Genomic DNA, 25,927 nt, shown 5'->3' with positions numbered 1-25,927 from the left:
ATACACCATGGAATACTGTGCAGCCATAAAAAGGAATGAAATCATGTCCTTTGCAGGAGGATGGGTGGAGCTGGAAGCCATTATCCTCAGCAAACTAATGCCAGAACAGAAAGCCAAGCACCACATGTTCTCACTTATATGTGGCAGCTGAACAACGTGAACACAGACACATGGAGGGGAACAACACACACTGGGGCTGTTGAGGGGTGAGGGGAGGGAGAGCATCAGGATAAATAGCTAATGCATGCTGGTCTTAATACCTAGGTAATAGGCTGACAGGTGCAGCCAATCACCACAGCACATGTTTACTTATGTAACAAACCTGCACATCCTGCACATGTAGCCCAGAACTTAAATAAAATAAATAACAATAATAATAATATTACTACTACCTCCCAAAAATAAAAAAATAAAAAATAATAATCTGCACAATAAAACATATAAATATAATGCTAAAGACAGCAAAAACTAAATACATTTATAAATTGTACAAAAAAGAAATTAAATTTCATACAATTCTAATACATTCTATTTAAAACATATTAAGATACACTAGGAAATAAATAAGAAAATATTAGCAAGTATAAACTTAAAACAAAAATAAATTAAGACTTTAAATTAAATGCCCAATAGGCAGAATATAACGCAGACTGGCCATAGTGTCAAAGAGAAAATTCATGTACCAGAAGCCCTGAAATATAACTCAAAATAGAGTAAATTATATAGAAAATAAAAAGGAGTGGTCAAGTTATGGAGTGTGAACAATAGTTGTCTTTAATAGAAACTCAAGATGAAAAGATTAGAGGGAGTAAGAGAATTACTTGAATAAAATAATACAATTTCTGTAAATGATGATATATGTGCATTCTGAGCATTAAAAATTAAATATATACTCATTCCTGCACTCATCATATTGAAATTTTCAAATATCATAAAGAAACATTTTTAAAATCTGCATTAAACTAAAAAAACATTACTTGCACTCAGACTTCTCAGTCACTACAGTACATATCAGGAGCTAAAGAGGGAAAATCACCCTGTACTTAGAAATTAAAAAAAAAATTTCTAAAATTGTATGACCAGATAAATTATTATTTAGAAGTGAGAACAATTTTAAAACATTTTAAGTTTACAGATACTGTGGGAGCTCATCACCACAGATCTTTTCTAAATAAGAGAACAATTGATTAAGAACAATTGATTAAAGAGTCAACCTTTGCAAGGGGATAAGGGAACCAAAAAGGAAAGCATAAAATCTAAAAAACAGTGGTGAGCAAGAAAAATAATGGAATATATAATCTTAATAGTTATAAGTATCATAAAAAGATAATGACTTTAAAACTCTTTAAAATGTTCAACTGTAACTCAGGACCAAAAAATAATTAAATGGTACTTTGGTCTTTTTCACGTTCAAAAAAGCAGAAATACTAAATCACTTTAGGCTTTGTTAAAGAAATTTCATATAAAGAATATATCCTAAAATTAAGAATAGTCATAACAATAAGATATATAAATTAAAGCTTCCAGATCAGTGAAAAAAATAAAAATAAAAATGTAACAATACTCACCCCTCAAAGAAAAGGAAGAAAGAAAAAAAGCAAAAAGAATAAAAGTAAACAGAAAATACAAATTAATATGTTAGCAAGAGGAAGAAACTCATAGACAACATGGCAGTGTTAAAAAAAAGAAAGAAAAAGGAAGAAAGGAAGAAAGGAAGGAAGGAATGAAGGAAGGAAGGAAGGAAGGAGGGAGGGAGGGAGGGAGGGAGGGAGGAAGGAAGGAAGGAAGGAAGGAAGGGAGGAAGGGAGGGAGGGAGGGAGGGAGGGAGGGAGGGAGGGAGGAAGGAAGGAAGGAAGGAAGAAAAAAAAAAGAAAAAACGAAAAGAAAAAGAAAAAGCTAGCAGACTTGGCCAGGCACGATGGCTTACACCTGTAATCCCAGCACATTGGGAGGCTAAGGTTGGTGGAACACTTGAGGTCAGGAGTTCGAGACCAGCCTGGCCAACATGTTGAAATTCTGTCTCTACTAAAAATTCAAAAATTATCCAGGCATGGTGGCACGTGCCTGCAGTACCAGCTTCTTGGGAGGCGGAGGCAGGAGAATCGCTTAAACCGAGGAGGCGGGGGTTGCAGTGAGCCGAGATCTCACCACTGCATTCCAACCTGGGTGACAGAGTAAGACTTTAAAAACAAAAAGAAAAGAAAAGAAAGCTAACAGGTGTAACAAAAAAAAAGCCTTTTAATACTTTTCCTTTTTGTTCACACAATAATAACTCCTGAAGGAAATAATAAAACGTAAAAAAAATTGTTAATCTAGTACAACTCTTCTTTTACACTGTTGGAAACATAATTGTTATTTTCACCTTCAGCTCCTATTACAGGGTGTATTTTCAATAAAATATACTCAGGATATTCACCAACGCGCCCTATGTAATGTCTTATAACTAGTCACCATAAAGCAGAATTCTAAAAGTAATACACAAAAGATATTTTTTTTCTACCTTCATCATCACCTCCTTGATCCTGCTGAGGTGTGGATTCTAATGCAGGGACCTCTCTCGCTTTTGTGCGCATCCAGGAAATGTGGCCAACAGATGCTTCTGATGTCCACTCACACATGTCAAATTCAAACCCACAGGCCTGACACACTAAACAGGGGAGAAAAAGATCTTGGTGGACTATTAGTCTGCTAGAGTGGCTGCTTAACCAGGTTACGTATTGTAATCAACCAAAAGGTTTATATACACACATACACTAGCACACACTAATTTACGTCTGGAAGTTGGAATTCAACAAATCTTAGAGTGTACCAGCCACTCTATTTTGCAAAAATGTTTCAGTTGATACACATGTACGATATCCTCTCAAATGAGAACCATTGCCATAAATAAAAGGAGATTCCTAGTTTTTCTTGTATGCGTCACCACTTCAGTCACAATATGTTTTAATTTTGTTAAGAGACAGGGTCTCGCTCTGCCACCCAGGCCAAATGCAGTGGTACAATCAGAGCCCACTGTAGCCTCAAACTCCTGGGCTCAAGCAATATTCCAGCCTCAGCCTCCCACGTAGCTAGGACCACAGGTGCACGCCACCATGCCCAGGTAATTTTTTGGTAAAGATGACATCTTGCTATATTGCCCAGGCTAATTTTGAGCTCTTGGCCTCAAGCAATCCTCTCATCCCAGCCCCTCAAAGTTCTGGGATTATAGGCATGAGCCACCATACCCAGTCAACAATTTTTAAAATGGCTTTATATTTTGCCTTACCTACTTTATGGGATTAGATTAGTTAAATTATTTACTATTCATAATCACACTGAAATATTATAGAAGAAACACTGCATATAATTCCAAGATAGTTTCAGTTTGTTTTACAAAATGACATGGCCTTAAATTGATGTATTTGGTATAAACCACCATAGCCTCCCAATAACACTCCAGCTAAAACTAGGACATTAATGTCAACATAGGTTGGCTTGTGAATGGACTCTGGGTCTCATATATTGCATATACACCAGAAAAGTGAATATCTCAATTTAACACTTACATCTCAATTCTTCATCTGTAATATCAAATCTGCAGAGATCTGTATCTGGACGGCACAGCTCCTGCTCAGCATTCAGTGCTTCCTGACACAGTAGAATTCCATCTGTTAAATTTAAAGATTGGCAAGAAGTGAAATGCAGGTGCAACTGGAAAGACTCAAGTATTTTTTTTAATGTTAATATTCATTCTACAAAGCACTCTTTAACCAATTTCTCTACCACCCTTTAGGTAACCCTATCTCTCTCTCTCATTCACACACACACAACACACACCACTCACATAGAGACAGAGAAAAACAGAACAAAACAACCATGCCAATGTTTTTGGATTTTAATCATATCTCCATAGTGACTGGCAAGTCCCAAAGCCAATCCTTCACAGGAGTGAAAAAACTCTAATGTTAGAACTCAGAGTCTACCATTTGAAGGACAGTTATACATATGTCCAATACAAGATATGGTGTCCCGTTAAACCTGAAGGTGGATCTTCCCTGGAACTGCTTTCTCTGGAGCTTTCTCAAATTGTGCCTGTTGGCCGGCCATGGTGGCTCACACCTTTAATCCCAGCCATGGACCAGCCTTTGGGAGGCCAAGGCGGGTGGATCACCTGAGTTCAGGAGTTTGAGACCAGCCTGGCCAACATGGCAAAACCCCGTCTCTACTAAAAATGCAAAAATGAGCTGGGCGTGGTGGCATGCATCCACAATCCCAGCTACTAGGGAGGCTGAGGCAGGAGAATTGCTTGAACCCAGGAGGCGGAGGTTGCAGTAAGTCAAAGTCATACCACTTCACTCCAGCCTGGGCAACAGAGCAAGACTCCATCGAAAAAAAAGTTGTGCCTGTTTTTTTGTTTTCTTTTCCCCAAGCCCTCCTAATATAAGACTTGAAGGTAGACTAGGAGTCCTTCCTGCCCATACCACTTGCAGACAGTTCTCCCTCTGACCTTCCTAGATACCCAAGCTTTGACTCTCATGATGTCAAATGGCACCCCTCAGTGTTCCAGCTTGTTATAACCACCTACAGACACTGTGGGTGATCCCTGAGGGTGCCCTGTCCCTCAACCCCTGAAGATTCTAGCTCTAGCTCACTGTCATTCTTTGTCATTTCAATATTCACTTTTATTTGCTTCTCAGTTTCTTGATATCTTCTTATTGATGACCTTGAAGGAGAACTTTGATGAAAAACAACCTCTGCCACCACTCTTCAAAAGGAGTATTACCATTACTAATGATGATAACGTTTCCTTGTCTTAATTTCAAGTGGTCCGCTCCCCAACCATCATCCCTACCTTTCCAGCTCACTTCTTTTCATATCTCTACTCTAACAATATTTCGACTGGGCCAGGTTCTACAAGCCCAGGGTCCTAAATTCTTTTCAATTATTTCCCTCATATATCATGTCTTCATTTCCTTTATTACAGATGTCAGACAAGCAATCACTCCTTGGCCATGCTCATATTTCTCCATACTCTTATGGCAAAAACTCTAGAAAATACATCCCTTCACTTACTCTAGCCTGTATCTGTACAGCTGAATGGAGTGAAGAAATCATGCAGATTTCACTTTGTTCACAATCATGTAAACAGAAATGACATCGTATTGATGACTACTCACTGCATGGTGTCATGGTGACCCTCATTCTTTCCTTTTCCACATTCCTAGACAACTGTTCAAAGCCTTCTATTCCCTCTTTTGACTTCCAGCTCTTCCTTCCCTATCATTATTCTCAGCTTACCATCTTGCTTCATATTTCATTGGGAAGATGAGAGAAATCAGAAGAAAACTTTACAAGTCTCATCATCAATCTCACTGGCCAGCTGTCCACATGCTTTGCCCTCTGTAGGAACAGGTCAACTCTCCATACCCTTCTCTGGATGACGTCTTCCATTTAGACAGAAATTTCATCTCTGTTGGCTATTTAAGGAATCATGCTGCCAATTTCCTCTCCTCTCATTTACAACAGTGTGTTCTCTTTGTCAACAAGATCATTTCCTTCAGGACCTAAATGGCTAAAACTTCACCCATCTTAGAAAAACACTCTCCTGACCCGACAACCTTCTCCAACTAACTTCTCAAAGTTCTGCCTATTTTCACACTGACTCCAACACCAGTTCTTTCCCCTCCTATTCTCTCTTGAACCTATGTCAATAACAGTTTTTTAAAAATTGAGATAAACATCACAAAACATATCACTTACCATTTCCATTTTATCTATTTTAAAGTGTAGAAGTAGGCCAGGCACAGTGGCTCATGCCCGTGATCCCAGCACTTTGGGAGGCCGAGGCAGGTGGATCACTTGAGTTCAGGAGATTGAGACCAGCCTGGCCAACATGGTGAAACCCCATCTCTACCAAAAATACAAATATTAGCAAGGTGTGGTGGTACACGCCTGCAATCCCAGCTAGGAAATCTGAGACAGGAGAAAAGTTTGAACCCAGGAGGCGGAGGTTGCAGTGAGTCAAGATCGCACCACTGCACTTCAACCTGGGTGACAGAGCTCCGTCAAAAAAAAAAAAGACTAGGAACAGTGGCTCATGCCTGTAATCCCGGCACTTTGGGGAGGCTGAGGCAGGTGGATCACCTGAGGTCAGGAGTTTGAGATAAGCCTGACCAACATGGCAAAACTCTGTCTCTACTAGAAATACAAAAATTAGCCAGGGGTGGTGGTGCATGCCTGTAGTCCCAGCTACTCAGGAGGCTGAGACAGGAGAATCACTTGAACCCGGGAGGCAGAGGTTGCAGTGAGCTGAGATCGCGCCACCACACTCTAGCCTGGGCAACAAGAGTGAAACTCTGCTTCGACCAAAAAAAAGTGTACAAGTCAGTGGCTTTTATTAAATCTGCAATGTTGTGCAATTATCAAACTACCTAATTCCAAGACATTTTCATCACTTGTACCCCTCAGTCACTTCACCGTTCTCTCTTCTCCCCTCCTCCCCTGGCAGCCACTACATCTGATTTCTATCTCTATGGATTTCCACCTCTGGCTATTTCACACAAATGGAATCATGGAGGTTGTAGCCTTTGTGCTTGGCTTCTTTCACTCAGCAAAATGTTTTTGAGGTTGATCCATGCTGTAACATGGATCAGTATTTTATTCCTTCTTTGTTTGTTTGTTTTTTGGTCACCTTTACCACTCCCCTGAAACTGCATATATCAAGATTGACCTCTATATTGCCAAATCTCATATTTAACTTTTTTTCTTCAACATACTTGACATATCATTATTATTGGACAGAGCTGCTCACTCCCTTTTTCTTGAAATATTTTCTTCACCAGGCTTTTGCATAAATCTCTCTTCTGGTTTTCTGCTCGTGTTGCCAGCTATTTTTTTCTCAGTCTCTCTTGTGGTTTTCCCCCATCTGCTCAATATGAGACTGCCTCAAAGCTCAGTCCTTCCATCTCTTCTCCTCTTTACAAACCCACAACCTTGTTAATATCACCTAGTCACATGCCATTAAATCCTCTCCTAAATGCTGATGACTCACAAAATTATACCTCAGGCCCAAAATTTTTGCTGGACTCCAACTCTACACTCCAGCAATATCCTGTTACTGACTTAAGCCTCCTCCCTCGGGTCACAGAAATAGGTCTAAATCTTGAAACCACCTTTGCAAAAGTATAACTGAGACAGTGAAAGAGATCTAACTTAATTGACTCCATCTTACTTCTACCTTCCAAGCTCTCCTTGCTCATTCCTGGGTGTAGGCTGGACTAACTTTGGGAGGAACTTAGTTTATAGTTTAAACAAAGTTGGTAACAGCCCTTTCCCAAAGCAGACCTCCTTCTTGCCTGGGGACTAGATGGCCTTTGTAGGACTAACATTAGCCACAAGATTAGAAATTATGGTTTTGGAGTCATGCAGCTAGAGGCTATAAGATTCTGACCCTCCCTAAACTGCTCCTAAGATCAGTGCTTGACATATTTTGCAGACCCTGCACTTGATGGATCAAATGGCACCACCCAGGTCAATAAACTGGCTCATCTGATCTTGTAGCCTCATCCTAGGAACTGACTGAGCACAAGAAGACAGCTCCGACTCCCTGTGATTTCATCTCTGACCAGTCAGCACTCCTGGCTCACTGGCTTCCCCCCGCCCACCAAGTTATCCTTAAAAATTCTGCTCCCTGAATGCTCAGAGAGATTGATTTGAGTGTTAATATAACTCCAGTCTCCCACACAGCCAGCTCTGCGTGAATTACTCTTTCTCTATTGCAATTCCCCTGTCTTGATCAATTGGCTCTTTCGAGGCAGTGGGCAAGGTGAACCCTGTGGGCGGTTACTATCTCAAATAAACTTCTGATTTTTCTCAACCTAAATTTTCTCTTCCCACAACCTTTCTCATGCCAGTTAATGAAACCCCATCCTTCTAGTTAAGGCAAGAAATTGGGAGTCTTCCATGACTCATCTATTTCTCTCTCTCTCACCAAACATGCAATCCATCAGCAAATTTCTGCATTATCAATAAAGCACATCCAGAATCTAACTACATTTTATAACCCCCACTACTACTACCAACTCTGGTTCAGGAAACACCATCTCCTTCTTGATCGTCTTAGTAACTTCTTAATTTGTCTTCCTGTGGTTGTCCTTGCTCCACTATAATCTTAGATATGTGGGTCAGATCATGTCTCCTCTGCTCTTCCAGGGTTTTCATCCTACATGAAGTAAATATCAATGCTTTACTATGGCCTTCCTCATATAAACCAAGGCCTCTTTCCTCAAGGCCTTGCATTTATCGCTGGATCTATAAATAAAAAAATTAAACCCTAAGCCCCCAGCCATCTGAATGGACCCCTCCTCTCATCCACGGACATTCCAAAGTTAACCTGTAAAATTGGTTCAGGCCATGATGGGAAAGTGAAGCCAGACATGCCTCATTATACCCTCCTCCCTTTTGCAATTACTGGTAGAACAAACTAAGTCTGATAAGAAACATCTACAGTCTATTCTCTCTGAAGCTTGCTACCTGGAGGCTTCATCTACATGATAAAACCTTGGTCTCCACCACCTCTTACTGTAACCTAGAATGACTTCCCATATTCCAGGTCTTTAGATAATAACTCAGCCGATAGTCAATCAGAAAATCTTTGAATCCACCTATGACCTGGAAGCCCCCTCTCCCAGTTGTTCTGCCTTTCTAAACTCAACCAATGTACATCCTGCATGCATTGATTGACATTTATGTCTCCCTAAATTGTATAAAACCAACTTGTAGCCCGACCGCCTTGGGCATCTGTTCTCAGGATCTCCTGAGGACTGTGTCATGACCCATTGGTCACTCATGTTTGGCTCAGAATAAATCTCCTTTAATATTTTACAGAGCTTGACTCTTTTTGTCAATACATCTAATATTCACATGGCTTGCTTCCTCTATTCTTTGGCTATTTTTCTCAGATTATATATTTTAATGTGAACATACTGACGATTTAAATGGAATCATGGAGGCTGTAGCCTTTGTGCTTGGCTTCTTTCACTCAGCAAAATGTTTTTGAGGCTCATCCATGTTGTAGCACAGATCAGTATTTTATTCCTTCTTTGTTTTGTTTGTTTTTTGGTCACCTTTACCGCTCCCCTGAAACTGCATATATCAAGATTGACCTCTATATTGCCAAATCTCATATTTAACTCAAAAAAGTTAAATATGAGGTGAGTGAAGGTGAGAAATTGGGAGTCTTCCAAGACTCATCTCTTTCTCTCTCTCTCACCAAACATGCAATCCATCAGCAAATTTCCACATTATCAATAAAATGCATCCAGAATCTAACTACATTTTATGACCTCCATCCTTCATCTCATCCTCATTTCTGGAACTTCTCACAGTTTTTTGCTTTACTGTTCTAAATAGCAAATATCACCACTTGACGTAAACTATATTATTTATTAGCTTAGTATCATTTTTCTCCCTGACTAAATTGTAAGCTTGGAGAATGCAATGATTACTATTTGTTTTTTCACTGCTATCACACCACTACCTAAAAAAATTATTGGCGTAATAGATGCTCAATGTATACTTGTTTGATAAATGAATAAATGACCTAAGAACAACCTGATGAAAATTTTTAAAAGACTGTAGACTCAATATACATCATTTTCACTTTTATTTGTGATAAAACTGAAGCAATTGGTTATGGAAATGATTTATGAATGCATCCACAATCTGGTTTCTCATAATGTGAGTTTACAAATGATGAATATGCAAATCCTCTTGAATGTAAGATCCCCTGAAAATAAAGCTGCATATGCAATTAAGGGAATGTTGGCGATAAATGAAGCTAAGATTGCATAATAATGATTACTATGAAACAATTAAAACTGTAATTTTTGTAGATTCATATAATAGCTACAAATCCTCTATCCCTAGAGCTACAAAACTAAATATTGGTCATAGTTCAATTAAATGTTGTATATTATCTCTAATTCGTCACTATTTATACTAGACAAAAAAAAAAAAACACCCAGAAGTACTACAAACAAAAAAGCAAAACAGTTGAGTACAAATTGCATGGAATTAAAAACATAGCTTTTGTCAAATGTATTAAATTTCTTTCACCAGGGTCTACCACTTTTACTAACTTTGGCCTGAAAACTGGAATTTACAACCATAAAAACAGTGGCATATGAGTTTGTATTTTGGCCTGGCATGCATAAATTGCTGATCAATAAAACTGGACAGCTCTTTTTATTTTAGTGCATTCAATCCCAGAGCTCAAAGCTATTTAAATATGTTAGTTATTTATATGCACATTAATTTTCCCTCCTTCACTCTCTCCTCTCCCTTTTTTTTTTTTTTTTTTTTTTTTTTGAGACAGAGTCTCACTCTGTTGCCCAGGCTGGCTGGAGTGCAGTGGCACAATCTTGGCTCACTGCAACCTCCATCTCTCAGGTTCAAGCAACTCTCCTGCCTCAGTCTCCCAAGTAGCTGGGATTGGTGCATGCCACCACACCTGGCTAATTTTTGTATTTTAAGTAGAGAAAGGTTTCATCATGTTGGCCAGGTTGAGGTTGGTCTCGAACTCCTGACCTCAGGCGATCTGCCCACTTTGGCCTCCCAAAGTGCTGGGATTACAGGCGTGAGCCACCATGCCCAACTCTCTTTCTCTTATTCTTACATTGTACCACAATCTGGCCGTAGAATATTATTTTAGGGGTTTTCAAATCCTCCATCAATGATACATGATTAGTGGAATGAAGCTTTGCCAACCCTTTCAAGGTGTCTATACCACTGAAGCCACATGTCTAGGGCCTGCCATCCTTCAAATATTATCTAGCACAAACCGATTAAATGAAATTGTCCAGACTCCTTGAGGGTAGAAAATGAAGTCCAAGTCTCAAGGCCATTGAGGTAAAAGTTATAACTGACATCCAGTTTTTACTCCAGAGGTTTTAGACAATTTGTCAATTTTCCTTAATTAGTAGTGGATTTCAAGGAACAGTTACTGTCTCTTAAAAGAAAACTGGAAGCAACTAAAATAAAAAAAGGTCCTTAGTTATTTAACTGGATAATATATATGCATCATTCAGATTCTAATAAAGGGATGATTGGTACATTTGAGGGATTTGCATATGAGACTTAGGAAAAGTCCTGAAAAACCAATCTAAAAATATTCACAGAATATTCACAATATTCTGATTATGAGCCACTGCATGAAATCATTATACAAAATTATAATCAGCTGTTTCTTTAGGAATCAGTGTTATTCAAGAATCAGTGATTGACCATGTTCTTATTTAATCACAATAGCAAGTCTTGATTTTTTTTTTCATACTAGCTACTTTGGTAAAATCTAAAGTGATCCTCTTTTCAATAAATGTACAATAAATTTTCACATCTTGGAAGGGGCAGAGGTTAGAATGGTATTGTTTGAAAATCTGAAAATAGTCTCAATAATTTCTTTCATATTAAAAAATTAGTTTTATTGTCCAACTTGCAAAGTGTTCAGAAACTGCGAAAATACCTAATACTAAGCAGTTTTATAAATAAAATAGCTTATATGTACTTTTTTTTTTCTTTTGTTTGTCACCCAGGCTGGAGTACAGTGCCATGATCTCTGCTCACTGCAACTTCTGCCTCCCGGGTTCAAGCGATTCTCCTGTCTTACCCTCCCCAGTAGCTGGGATTACAGGCATGCACCACCACACCTGGCTAATTTTTATATTTTTAGTAGATACAGGGTTTCACCATGTTGGCCAGGCTGCTCTCGAACTCCTGACCTTATGATATATTTTTATAGTAAAGAGAAATATATATGTTAAAATAATAGTTTCATTTTCATAAATGACAGTATAATAAATAAGCTATATATTATAAACTTCCTCATCAGAATTTTTCACCTTTAAAAATTGGTCATTTCATTTTCAAATTACTTATAAATTTACATATGGTAAAGTTCCTATTTTCCAGTATTCAGCTCTATGAGTTGTTTTCTCTTTAAAAAAAAAAAAAAAAAAAAAAAAAGCAGCTTTAATTTTAACTTCGGGATACATGTGCAGGTTTGTTATATAGGAAATTCATGTCATGGGGGTCTGTTATACAGATTATTTGGTCACTCAGAGTATAGACCTCGTCTTGGGTGTCTCTAGACACCCCCTCTCCAAGAAGAGGGAGCACATGGGAAAGTCCCAGCGTGAGTCAGTCAGGAGGCAGAGGAAGAGGAGTGAAATGTGGGCCAGAAACTTTCTTCTGGTTTCTAGGAGAAGCAAGGGAGGCAGGGTTAGCAGGCCTAGGACTGGCTAGTTTAAATGATGTCAGCAGGCCCTAGAACATAGAAGCTGTTTCTAGTTGTCTGGAACTTGGTTATTATGGGCCAAATCACGCCTCCCGAAATTCCGATGTTGAAGTGCTAACCCAAAGTACTTCTGAAAGTGACTGTATTTGAAAATATGTCCTTTATACAGCTAACTAAGGTAAAATGAGGCAACCGGGTGGCACTAATCCAATTTGGCTGGTGTATTTATAACTAGAGTGTAGGTCATAGTCAGGTATAGAATGACCATGTGAAGACACAGTGAGAAGACAGCCATCTATAAGCCAAGAAGAAAGGACACAAAACTCAATCAATCCTGTTGACATTTTGAACTCAGATGTCTGGCCTCAAGAATCAAGAGAAAATAAATTTCTGTTGTTTGAGTAACACAGTCTGAGGTTCTTTGTTATGGCAGCCATAATAGACTAATATACTAGCCCTGGGGTGAGTAGGGCAGGTGCGTAGTGGCCCGGGTATGTGAAAGTCCAACAATAGAGGAAGTGGATGGGGATGGGGGCTCTGGATTTGTTGATTTGTATTTGAAAATCACACTGGTTAAGTGAAAAGGGTGAGCTGTTTACTATCTCTAGGAATAAGCTTACCCTGTGAGACCCCTCCAGGTTCACCAAGACCCCAGAATTCACTGCGTCAGAATACAGGAAAAAAAAAACACAGTTAATACAATCGCTTCCTAGTGTCATTAAAAGAAGTAGAAAAAAAAATTGAAAGGCATATTGGTTTGAAGAAAGAAGAAAAGAAGTCTTTTTAGGAAACCTAAATATCTTTTTCTTTTCTTTCCAGGACAGAGTCTTGTTTTGTCACCCAGGCTGGAGTGCAGTGGTGCCATCTCAGCACACTGCAACCTCCGCCTCCTGGGTTCAAGTGATTCTCCTGCCTCAGCCTCCAGTGTAGCTGGGATTACAGGTGCGCACCACCACACCCAGCTAATTTTGTATTTTTAGTAGAGATGGGGTTTCACCATGTTGGCCAGGCTGGTCTCGAACTCCTGACCTCAAGTGATCCACCCATCTCAGCCTCCTAAACAATCATTTCAATAAACCAAAAAGATTTATCAAAAGACGGCTATGTTAGAACTTAACTCCACTCATTTTCTTTAAGTCCACTCATTTCTAAATACAATATTTCTGTTATAATGTGGCAAAAGCACCTGTATGTCTATTAAAATATGGAAAATGGTTGGCCCAGATTAATTCTCCTTCAATAAAGCCTCCTTATGTAGTTTGAGGACCTAGCTTCATTTTTCATACTAAAACAAAAACCTAGAAATAGTATAATATTCTCAGCACAAATGTAAGTACTGTTAAAAACATCTTCCCCTGATATTTTATTTAAATCTATTTTTTTATGGAATGGAGCATACGTATCTCACAAGGAAGAAGAAATCATCCAAAATCTCAAATATTTGGCATTTGAATAACTGCACATGTTCTCTGTTCAATCATTTGGTCAATCTCTATTCACGAAGTGCTTGTTCTGTTCTAGGGTTCCACAAGTGAATTAGACAGGATAGGAACTATGCCTCAAGGCACTTAGAATTTAGTCTAGAAGATAAATCAATAAACGTGTGTGTGTGTGTGTGTGTAGGGGGTGGCAGTGGCAGTGTGGAGGGATAGTCTATAAGGGAAAATCCCCTGCACAAGAAAACTCAACTCACAAGAAACTTATGCTCAGAAACCTGAGCATATAAAAAAGAAGAAAAGGAAAAAAGAAGAGGAAGGAACAAAGAAGGCAGAAGGGAGAAGGAGGAAGAAAAAGGAAAGGAGAGGAAGAGGGCAAGCGAAGTAAAGGAAGGAGGGAGGAGAAATGTAGGAGGAGGACAGAGGGGAGAAAAATGGGGAGAAAAGAGGGAAGAGAAGGTTGAGGATAGGGAGAGGTGAAGGAGAGGAAAAATGAGAAGAAGAAGAAAAAGAAAAGTTATGAAATCAGGCTTTCAGGCAGAGGAAAAGAGGTTTGCATAACGCCCAAGAATTAGAGGACCCTGTGTTGCTGAACTCGCAAGTAATTTGTTTTGACCAGAGTATGGGATTCTTGGGGGAACTGTGAAGTAGGACATTGGACTACTGAAAAAGAGCAGTATCATGAGAAGCTAATATCATGATAAAATATTTGAATTCTGTCCTGGAGGCAATAAGACTTACTGATGGATTTATGAGAAGTGGAGACCTGGCCATAGGTGTCTGTTATAAAGTATAACCTGTTGGAAGTAGATTGTCGAGTAGAATACATTAAAATTGGAAGAAAAAATGTATCCCACAGGAAAAAAAAAAAATGTGGGCTGGAACAAAGTCGGGGTTAGATAAATAATAGTAATAAATAAGAGGAGAAAATTTAAGAAATAAGGTAGGACATTCCCTCAATAATATTTTTTAGCCAAATTGATATAAGGGTGAAAAAAAGAGAAGAATATGTAAAAATGACTCTTAGCTTTTTGAGTGAGACAAAATAACTGCTAATGACTAAAACAGGGAATGAATGAGAGGGAACAGATTTTGAAAAAAAATTGGAATTTACTTCTTTTTTTTTAATTAATTTATTATTATTATACTTTAAGTTGTAGGGTACATGTGCATAACGTGCAGGTTTGTTACATATGTATACTCATGTTGATTTTCAGTTTCTGTAGCAAATACGTTTGCTTATTCCACTCATAAATCTGTTCTCCTTGCTTACCTCTATTCCAGAAGCTAAAAGCTAAATATTCAGTTTTGTTAGCCTGACTAGCAACTAAAGTTATCCAGATAAAATAGTCAAGCCAATGATGTGGCCAAAAACATTGCCCCTTCTTATTTATGCCTTCTTCCTGCCCAAAATTTGAGATGTATAGGCCTTTAACCATCACCTTATAGCCATAAAGTGACAAGCATAAGGTAATAAGGCAAATACAAAAAAATAAATTCCTTGATCCTCAACTCTAACAGTATTGGGACTGATGAACATTTGCCATAATTATCTCCTCCATTTCCTTAGGTAATTTAAGTAAACTTTCCTGTTTTCTTGCATCCAAATGCAAGAAGCCCTATACCTACCCTCCATAGGAATAGGATTTTCTGATGACGATGTCCAGAAGATGCTGGATTGTATGTCCGATGCTCCCTCCACCCCTGCCGCAACCACTACCACCAGGATTGCACGAGACTAAAACTACTCATTCTAGTTAGCTGGGACTCTGCCCCAAGTACAATCACCAGCATGATACCAGACCTGTTCCCAAATGCTAGTCCTGTTCTTAAGCCTGGGCACCAGTGGCTTCATAAATAAAAAATATATATATCCTGAGAATCTTATTTAAAATTCAGGCTCCACTCACAGTGATTCCCATCTATCACTGGAGTGAAGCCCAGAATCAATCACTCCCCGATGTGATTCTGATGATTAACTAGGTTTAGTCTGTTACAACAGTGCCTGAACTTGGCTAGAGAGTCCCACTTGGCAATTTAATGCTACTTAATTTTACAATCTCTCACATTTCTGCCATTTACGAAGTGCAGCCCCAGTCAAGTGCCAATCTCATCCCATAATGCTTTGTTTTTCCTCTATTATTAATCTTCGTGCTGCTGTGTTTTCCTCCCAAAAATGTAAATATGCCCTCAATCCTTACTTTATTCGAAAAACAAAAACAGAAACAACTCTCAGTGTCCTCATCTTCAAAGAACATACCAGGTGACCTCATCTGAATCCTGGCTTTCTCCGTAAGAAAACCACTTCCTTTGCAGCTTTTTTCCCAGGAGATGACATCGTTTGCAATGCCCCATAAAAGGCAACGCCTATAAATAGGGTTGCAGTTCATCTAAATCCCCAATGTTGCTTCAACACAAGTATTTATCTTTGAATGTGTGCAAACATTTTGGTTCAAGATATTCAGCTTATTGCCCTCTGTCATACATGTAGGTCTACTTTCCATATTCATTGATGACTTCAGCCTTAGATTTCAAAGTCCTCCTCTCCAGTCCCAAAGCTTGTCATGTTATGTAAATTTCGTATTCATGTGAAAGGCTCGGGTAATAAATGAACCTTAAAATTTATTGATGCCTCATCTTTAGTAAATTTCATTTCCATACCACCTCCAATACATTATGGTTATAATAATGTCTAGAACACTTATCTTAGAAATTGTAGATACTCATGTTTTTCTATTGGATCACAATTTTCCTTTGAATATTCATCTTTCTGAAGTCTCACTTGTACTATGATTGCTTTTATACTTTTGCAGTGATTTTATAGTACTTGGCAATTTAATGCTACTTAATTTTTAGCACTTACTTAAATACTTTAAATACTTACTACACATCTGACATTTGCTTTCTGAATATATATGATGGCCCATCTACTTGGTCTTTGTCCCAGTATATAGATAATGGGTAATTAGGGAAATGGCTTTAGTTCCCAGGGCCAAATATACAGAGAAATTTATATCTAACATGATAGCAGAATCTTATTACAGGCCATCTCAACTCCCAAGCACCACCCAAGCATGTGTGTTTGTAAATTTGTAATACAAATACAATTTCAATGGCAGCAGCCTATTCCTAACTTCCCTACAGTAGGAAAGTCCAGCCAATAGGTGATTTCCTTGCCTTTTTCTCCTTTGAACATGATTAGCCAGACTAGCCAATTAAAAACACTAGTACACTAGTCAGGGATCATTTTATTTGACAGACCCTGACCTCTGCAGAAACTATAAAATTGAGATATATAAAGACATTCCTGAAGGGATCAGGGTCAAGAACCAGATGTCTCATTAAAACTAAGCTGGCTGTGCTCTGGACCCAGGAATGCCATGCAAAGTGACAGAAGAGGGAGTATTAGAGAAGATTTTAAATAACAAATCTGTCAGCACTAGAGGCTGCAATGCCTTCAGTTAACCATATATTCTCTATTGATATATTGTATCCCTTTTGATAAGTCCAATAAATGTTATTTTCTAACAGTAAAAAGGCACTGAGGATGATACTTTAATTATTTACTTCTAGGTATGAGGCAGGGGGTTTATAATCTGTTCCCTTAAAGTTCTCTATTTCAATTTATCTACTTTTAAATGTAGCATATAGTGATTTCTCGCCTGATAAACACTGACCACTAAAAATACAAAAGCAAACAGGAATTTTACATGTTCAGTGTTAGAAGCGACCGTCACCAGCTTCTATAAAACCCAGGCTTGGTCCACATGGCAAGAAACATCTATCTGTAAGCTCTTATACTAACAGAAGGGATGTTAAAAACCCAAGCACAGACAGGAATAATGTAAGCAAGACAACTGACTAGAGATGCCTAATGTATTTTCCCTCCACTAAAAAGGACTAAAACAATGAATAAACAAGCACATTTTGACTACAGTAGTTGAGGGAAAGCACCAGAGTGTTGCAGGGGAATAGCAGGGACCCTTTAGAGCATGGAGACTCAGAATAGATTCCTAGAAAATGGAAGAAAATACCTTATTTTTACTGCCCTGTCTCCCCAGTTGGGAGTAGCTCGAAATCAGAAGTAATTATCCTTGCAAACAAAAGGTAAGCAGGGGCTGGGTGTGGTGGCTCACATCTGTAATCTCAGCACTTTGGGAGGCCGAGGCGAGCAGATCACAAGGTCAGCAGATCAAGACCATCATGGCTAACAGGGTGAAACCCCATCTCTACTAAAAATACAAAAAGTTATCCAGGCATGGTGAGGGGCCCCTGTAGTCCCAGCTACTCGGAAGGCTGAGGCAGGAGAATGGCGTGAACCTGGGAGGTACAGTTTGCTGTGAGCCGAGATTGTGCCACTGCACTCCAGCCTGGGTGACAGAGCAAGACTCTGTCGAAGGAAGGAAGGAAGAAAAGAAGGAAGGAAGGAAGGAAGGAAGGAAGGAAGGAAGGAAGGAAGGAAGGAAGGAAGGAAGGGAGGGAGGGAGGGAGGGAGGGAGGGAGGGAGGGAGGGAGGGAGGGAGGGAGGGAGGGAGGGAGGGAGGGAGGGAAAGCAGGAGGCCCCCAGCATCCCCCATCAAAGATCAGTTGCCACGGTTTTTGATGCTATAGAACTCTGTGGTCATCACAGGCCCTAAGCCCAATCTAAGATCACTGCCAGAAGTTGACATGGTTATGCTACTCCAAAGAAGGAGCCCACATTGTGCCTTCTCTTCCCATGAGCTACACTGCTGCTATAAAGTGCTATCTTGAGACTGGAGCCATGACTAGAGTACATCTTTCTCTGGGGTCCAGTAGCCACTGCATCTCCCCATCCATGAGGATCTGATGGCACTACACTGTGCTCACACATGGTAGTGTACCATTCTCCATCCAAGAAGCTATAGCTCTCTACTTCTGTGAATAAACTGCCAGCAGGCACTCCAACCTTCCAGTTCAAGGGGATGCAGCACACCATCCCAGCTATTTGAAGCCTATACCTAGTGGTACTGCTGCAACCCCAGTGGCCAAGCTTATGAGATGCCTTGCCCCCCCAAATTATAGGCAATCTTGCCAACCAGGGGGGTTATGACTGACCGGAGATACAGCAGTCCCAATGTATCCTTGTATGTGAAACAGTCTGGCACCATGAACATCAGCAAAGAAGCCACATTCAAAGTGGAGCAGCCCTGACAAACCCTCAATACACAAAACAGCCCAGCATTTCTGTCCCCGACAGGGAGGTAACACTTGATCCAGTAATAGAGCAGCTCTCACATACACTTGGCATTCAGAACAGTCCAGCATCCCCACCACCAGTAGGGAGGCTTGTCCAAGGAGCTGCACAAACTCCCACAACCTAAGCCAGTGAGACCCCTTCAGGTATTACTGATGTTGACTATAGCTGAAGAAATTGCCCAGAGACTACCCTACTGTGTCCACCTGGAACCAAAATCAGTGTACCCTACCTAACCAATACTCTAAAGCACATGTGCAATCAAGGTATCCTACCTAACCAATATTCTAAAACACAGGTGAAAATATTTCCCCCTGAAAGCCATTCTATAAAATTGGAAGGGGCAATTATTCCACCAGTTGCACAGATATCAACATAGGGAAATAAGAAATACAGAAAAGCAAAGAAACATGATACCACTAAAAAAACACAATAACTCTCCAGCACCTGACCCCTACCAAAATGGAAATTTAAAAATTGCCCAAAAAGGTATTCAAAATAATAATCTTAAGGTAACTCAGTGAGATAAAAGAGAATACAGACAATTCAACAAAATTAGAAAAACAATTCATGGGTTCAATAATTAATTCAACAAAGAGGTATCATTTATAAGACAGAAATCTTGTAGCAGAGGATATCAACTAATGAAACAAAAAATACAATTGAGGATGTCAATAACAGCCTAGTAGAACAAGGATTTTCTGAATCCTTGAACTTGATGACAAGTCTTTTGAAATAGCTTAGGAGGGAAGAAAAGAAAGAAGAGAGAATGAAAAACAGCAAGCAAAGCCTATGTGACCTATGGGAAATCATTAAGCAGACAAAGTTTTGCATTATACAATTTCCAGAGGGAAAAAAGATGAAGAAAGGCACAGTAATCTTATTAAAATAATAGTTAAAAACCTCCCAAGCCTTGGGAGAAATATGAACGTCCATATACATAAAGCCCAGTCTCCATTAGATTCAACATAAAGATGTCCTCTTTAAGACACATTATAATCATATTACCAAAAGTCAAAGACAAATAGATAATTCTAAAAGTAGCAAGAGAAGAGCATCAAATCATATCTATAGGAATTCATTAGACTATGAACAGATTTCTCAGCAGAAACCATGCAGGCCAGGAGAGAATGGAATGATATATTCAAAGTTCTAAAAGAAAAAGAAACTGTTAGCCAAGAACATACTATCTGTAAAGCTATTCTTCGGAAATTAAGGAGAAAAAAAGTATTTTACAGACAAGCAAAAGCTGAGGGAATTAATCACCACTATACTGGTCTTACAAAAAATGCTTAAGGGAGTGTTTTAACTGGAAATAAAAGGATATTCATTATTACTATGAAATCCTATGAAAATATAAAACTTACTTGTAGAGGTAAATTTATAATCGAATTCAAAATACTTAATTATTGTAATGGTGTTATATAATCTTTCAAATCTCTAGGATGATGACTAAAAGTCAAAATCATCAATGATAACCACAGCCACAATATGTTGTTAGAGGACATGTAATATAAAAAGATGCAAATTAAGGTAACATAATTACAAATTGTGGGAGGAAAGTAAAATTCTAGAATATTTGCATGCAACCAAGCTTAAGTTGTTATCAGTTTAAAATAGTGTTCTGTAAGATTTTTTTAATGTAAGCCCCATGGTAACCAGAGAGAAAAAATTACAGCAGATAAACAAATTAGAAATAGAAAAGAATCAAAGCTTATCACTACACAAAACCACAAAGCCACAAAGATAAACAAGAGAAGAAAGAAACAAATTTCTACAAAATAACCAGAAAATAATGAATAAAATGAAAGGAGTAGGGCCTTATCTGTCAATAATAACATTAAATGTAAATGGATTAAATTCTCAAAATATGTAGAGTGGATAAGTGGATTAAAAAACAAGACAAAATTCTATGCTGCCTACAAGAGACTCACATCACCTGTAAGAATACCCATAGATGGAGAAAGTAAAGGAATGGAAGAAAAATATTCCATGCAAATAGAAATCAAAAGAGACCAGCAGTAGCTATAACTATATCATATAAAATAGACTTTAATTTGAAAACTGAAAAAATCAATAATGATGGTCATAATATAATGATAAAGAGATCTATTTAGAAAAAAGAGAAAACACTTGTAAATATACATTCACCCAAAACTAGACCTCCCAATATATAAAGCAAATATTATTAGATCTACAGAAATAGATAGACTGCAATACAATATTAGTAAAGGATTTTAATCCCTTACTTTCAGTAATGGACGGATCATTCAGACAGAAAATGAACAAAGAAACATTATATTCAAACTTAACTCTAGATCAAAGAAACCTAAAATATATTTGCAGAACATTCTATTCAATAATTACAAAATATACATTTTCCCATCAGCACATGGAATTTTCTCCAGGATATATCATATGTTAGGCCACAAAACAAGTCTCAACAATTCTGTAAAAATCAAAATCATATTATCTTTTCCAGCCACAATGGAATAAAAGTAGAATTCAACAACGAAATGAACTTTGGAAGCTATACAAATACACGAAAATTAATCATACCTTTGAAGAACAAAATAAGCCAATGATAAAATTAAAAAGAACAGTTAAATATTCCTTGAGACAAATAAAGATAGACACACAATCTACCAAAACTATGGGATACAGCAAAAGCAATTCTAAGAGAGAAGTTTATCGCAATAAATGCCTACATCAAAATATTAGAAAGTTCTCAAACAACCTAAAGTTATACTTCAAGGAATTAGAAAACACAGGAAGAAACCAAACCCAAAATCAGTTCAAGGAAATAAATAATAAAGATCAGAGCAGACTTAAATGAAATAGAGACTAAACAAAACAATACCAAAGACAACAAAGCAAAAAGTTGTTTTTTAAAAAAGATAAACAAAATTGACAAACAATAGCTGGACTAAGGATAAAAAGACAGAAGATTCAAATAAAATGAGAGATGAACAAGGAGATATTATGACTAGTTGCACAGAAATACAAAAGATCATAAAAAGCCATTATGAACAATCATATGCTGGAAAACCTAGAAGAAATACATAAATTTCTGGACACATAAAACCTACTAAAATTGAAGAAATAGAAAATCTGAACAGATTGAATTAGTAATAAAATGTCCCCCACCAAAGAACAACCCAGACCCTGATGGCTTCACTAATCAATTCTAGCAAACATTTAATAAATAACTAATAACCTCTCACTGATATGTCAGAGCTAAAAGAATTGATCTCACGGAAATAGAGAATAGAATGACAGATACTAGAGGCTGTGAAGGGTGAGTGGGTGGAAAGGGAATGTAAATGGAGGCTGAATACATTCTATGCATGTAACAAACTCACATGCGCCCCATAAATATGTAAAATATTTCACTCATAAAATAAATAAATAGTACCTATCATTTAAAAAAATGAAATTACATCAAACTAAAAAGTTTCTGCACAACAAAGAAAATAACTGAGTGAAGAGACAACCTACAGGATCGGAGGCAATGTTTGCAAACTGTGCATCTAATATGGGGTCAATACTCAGAATACATAAGAAATTCAAAACAACTCATTTTCAAGAAAACAAATAATCAAATTTGAAAATGGACAGAAAACCTCAATAGATATTTCTCAGAAAAAGACAGAAAAATGACCAATGAATAGAATATGAAAAAAATTCTCAGCATCATTAATCATCAGGGAAATGCAAATTAAAATCACAATGATATATCATCTCATACTTCTCAGAATGGCTATTATCAAAAAGTCAAAGTTAAAAAATGCTGGTGCAGATGTGGATAAATGGGAATACTTATATACTGTCAGTAGAAATGTAAATTAGTACAACCATATAGAACAGTACGGAGGTTCCTCAAAAAGTTGAAAATAGAACTACCGAATGATTCAACAATCCCACTTCTGAGTATTTATCCAAAGAAAATGAAATCAAAGAGATATGATTTCAATCTCTGTCAAAGAGATTTTTGCATTCCCATGTTTATTGCCGAACTATTCACAATAGCCAAGATATGGAATCAACCTAAGTGTCCATCAATGGATGAATGGATAAAGAAAATGTGGTAATACACAAGCAATATAATTCTTTTTTATTTAACTATAAAAAGAATAAAAGCCTACCATTTGTGACAATATGGATGAATCTGGAAGACATTAAATGAAATAACCAGACACAGGAAAACAAATACTATATTATCTTATTCGTTTGCAAAATTTTCAAAAATCTATCTTATAGAAGTACAGGGTAGAAGAGTGGTTACCAGAGGCTGGGGGAGATAGCATGGATGGTGTGTGTGTAGAAACTGGTCAATGGGTAGATCAGAGGAATAAATTCTGTTTTTCTATTACACAGTATAGTTAACAATATTATATTATTTCAAAATAACTAGAAGAGAGAATTTCAAATGTTATTACAAAGAAAAAATAAATTTTTGAGATAACAAATAATTACCCTGATTTAATCATCACACAATGTATACATGTATTTAACATCACATCACATAACATCCAATAAATATGTACAATTATGTGTCAATTGAAAATAAAATAAAACTTTTTAAAAACCAAGCACAATGTCAAGATCCAATGGTCTTTCTTAAGTAGATGAAGACATCTCTTCTTGTCTAGAAATATTATTTACCACAACAACTATATCTCTGTACCAAATTGAACTCAGAAGCCTTATCTATAAAATAGCTATCTTTATTCCGTTACAACATGCCACAATATAAAAAAATTCTTAAAAGAAAAAAACCCTGAAATATATATGACTGACTCTTTTTGATAATCAGATTAAGCTTGATATTTTATGCTATTTTAATTATAATTTTAATATTGAATTGTTTTGGAATAATATAAATGAAGAATAGAATATTATTCAGTTAATAAAATCAAAGGAACAATAGAAATAAAAGTTTATATCTGATATATGTGGTTTATTGATATATCAAAATAGAAAATAGATTATAACTAATATCTCTATTTTGTATCTTTCAGCAGAATAATCAAACCAATTGTCCAAGAAGACAATTTCAAGTCTATGGAGGCTAGTTTTCTCCCAGTCTCCTAGAAGGAACAGAGTTACCTTGTTCAGATTTAACTTTAGCCACTCTAAACATTGCTACAAGATTTCAAGTCTGAGACTAAATTATCCCATTCAGTTCTTTACAGCATCAGTCAGTGAAAAACAGCCAATCTTCACTCCTAGTATAGATCCAGTCACTGTTATACAATGTACTAGAACAAGGAAAAATAGCCCACATGAAAACATCAGACAAAAATAAACAGGAGATTAAAGTCATTACAATGTTTAAATTGCACTGAAATCTTTATACACAATAAAGGTCAAAATGAGAGAAAAAGTTCTTACCATTGGCAGGCAAGCAGCCTGAACTGAAAGATATATCATCAATAGCAATGACTTCATCCTGTTCATAAGTTGAAGTCATTTGACCTTGAAAAACAACCTACACAAGAAAAACAAAACAAAACAAAAACATAAAGCAAGGAACATCACTGTCTCACAGTGTTATAAAAGAGAGCCTGCAATAGGAAACATGTCACTCTCTAGAAACACTTGAGTGACCATGCCAGTTCCAGGTCCAAAGAAATCAAAGCAAACACTCTGAAAAACAAAGAAATGTAGGGTCATCACTGTATCTCAAATGTCTGGCATAGGATAGGTAACATGTTAGTGAAATGCAGCAATACTCACCTGGATTTTTCCCTACAATTATCTCCTATGTTCAGTTCCTATGTGTTCATACTGTTTCACATTTACCAGCTTTTGGATCCATGCTCCATCTTGAGATCCAGTTCTTTTTTTTTTTTTTTTAATTTATTTATTATTATTATACTTTAAGTTGTAGGGTACATGTGCATAACGTGCAGGTTTGTTACATATGTATACTTGTGCCATGTTGGTGTGCTGCACCCATCAACTCATCATTTACATCAGGTATAACTCCCAATGCAATCCCTCCCCCCTCCCCCCTCCCCATGATAGGCCCCGGTGTGTGATGTTCCCCTTCCTGAGTCCAAGTGATCTCATTGTTCAGTTCCCACCTATGAGTGAGAACATGCGGTGTTTGGTTTTCTGTTCTTGTGATAGTTTGCTAAGAATGATGGTTTCCAGCTGCATCCATGTCCCTACAAAGGACACAAACTCATCCTTTTTGATGGCTGCATAGTATTCCATGGTGTATATGTGCCACATTTTCTTAATCCAATCTGTCACTGATGGACATTTGGGTTGATTCCAAGTCTTTGCTATTGTGAATAGTGCTGCAATAAACATACGTGTGCATGTGTCTTTATAGCAGCATAATTTATAATCCTTTGGGTATATACCCAGTAATGGGATGGCTGGGTCATATGGTACATCTAGTTCTAGATCCTTGAGGAATCGCCATACTGTTTTCCATAATGGTTGAACTAGTTTACAATCCCACCAACAGTGTAAAAGTGTTCCTATTTCTCCACATCCTCTCCAGCACCTGTTGTTTCCTGACTTTTTAATGATCGCCATTCTAACTGGTGTGAGATGGTATCTCATTCTGGTTTTGATTTGCATTTCTCTGATGGCCAGTGATGATGAGCATTTTTTCATGTGTCTGTTGGCTGTATGAATGTCTTCTTTTGAGAAATGTCTGTTCATATCCTTTGCCCACTTTTTGATGGGGTTGTTTGTTTTTTTCTTGTAAATTTGTTTGAGTTCTTTGTAGGTTCTGGATATTAGCCCTTTGTCAGATGAGTAGATTGCAAAAATTTTCTCCCATTCTGTAGGTTGCCTGTTCACTCTGATGGTAGTTTCTTTTGCTGTGCAGAAGCTCTTTAATTTAATGAGATCCCATTTGTCAATTTTGGCTTTTGCTGCCGTTGCTTTTGGTTTTTTAGACATGAAGTCTTTGCCCATGCCTATGTCCTGAATGGTACTACCTAGGTTTTCCTCTAGGATTTTTATGGTATTAGGTCTAACATT

The 25,927-nt window shown here is 37.6% G+C and overlaps 1 protein-coding gene across 1 annotated transcript in view; it reads right to left on the bottom strand.

Annotated features, from left to right (window-relative positions):
• The window catches only part of MALRD1 (MAM and LDL receptor class A domain containing 1), a 673,535-nt gene that overhangs the window by 596,548 nt on the left and 51,060 nt on the right, over positions 1-25,927 (bottom strand). Inside the window, exons 6-8 of the mRNA XM_074000837.1 lie at positions 24,317-24,413; positions 3,546-3,647; positions 2,501-2,647 (exon numbers count right to left, since the gene is read on the bottom strand). Coding sequence (XP_073856938.1) covers positions 2,501-2,647; positions 3,546-3,647; positions 24,317-24,413 — 346 coding nt within the window. The remainder of the gene's footprint in view (positions 1-2,500; positions 2,648-3,545; positions 3,648-24,316; positions 24,414-25,927) is intronic.

This window comes from Macaca fascicularis, chromosome 9 (assembly GCF_037993035.2).
Source record: "Macaca fascicularis isolate 582-1 chromosome 9, T2T-MFA8v1.1".
NCBI classification, from domain to species: Eukaryota; Metazoa; Chordata; class Mammalia; order Primates; family Cercopithecidae; genus Macaca; species Macaca fascicularis.
Note: the sequence above shows the minus strand (reverse complement) of the source record. Positions and strands in the feature narration are given on the sequence as shown.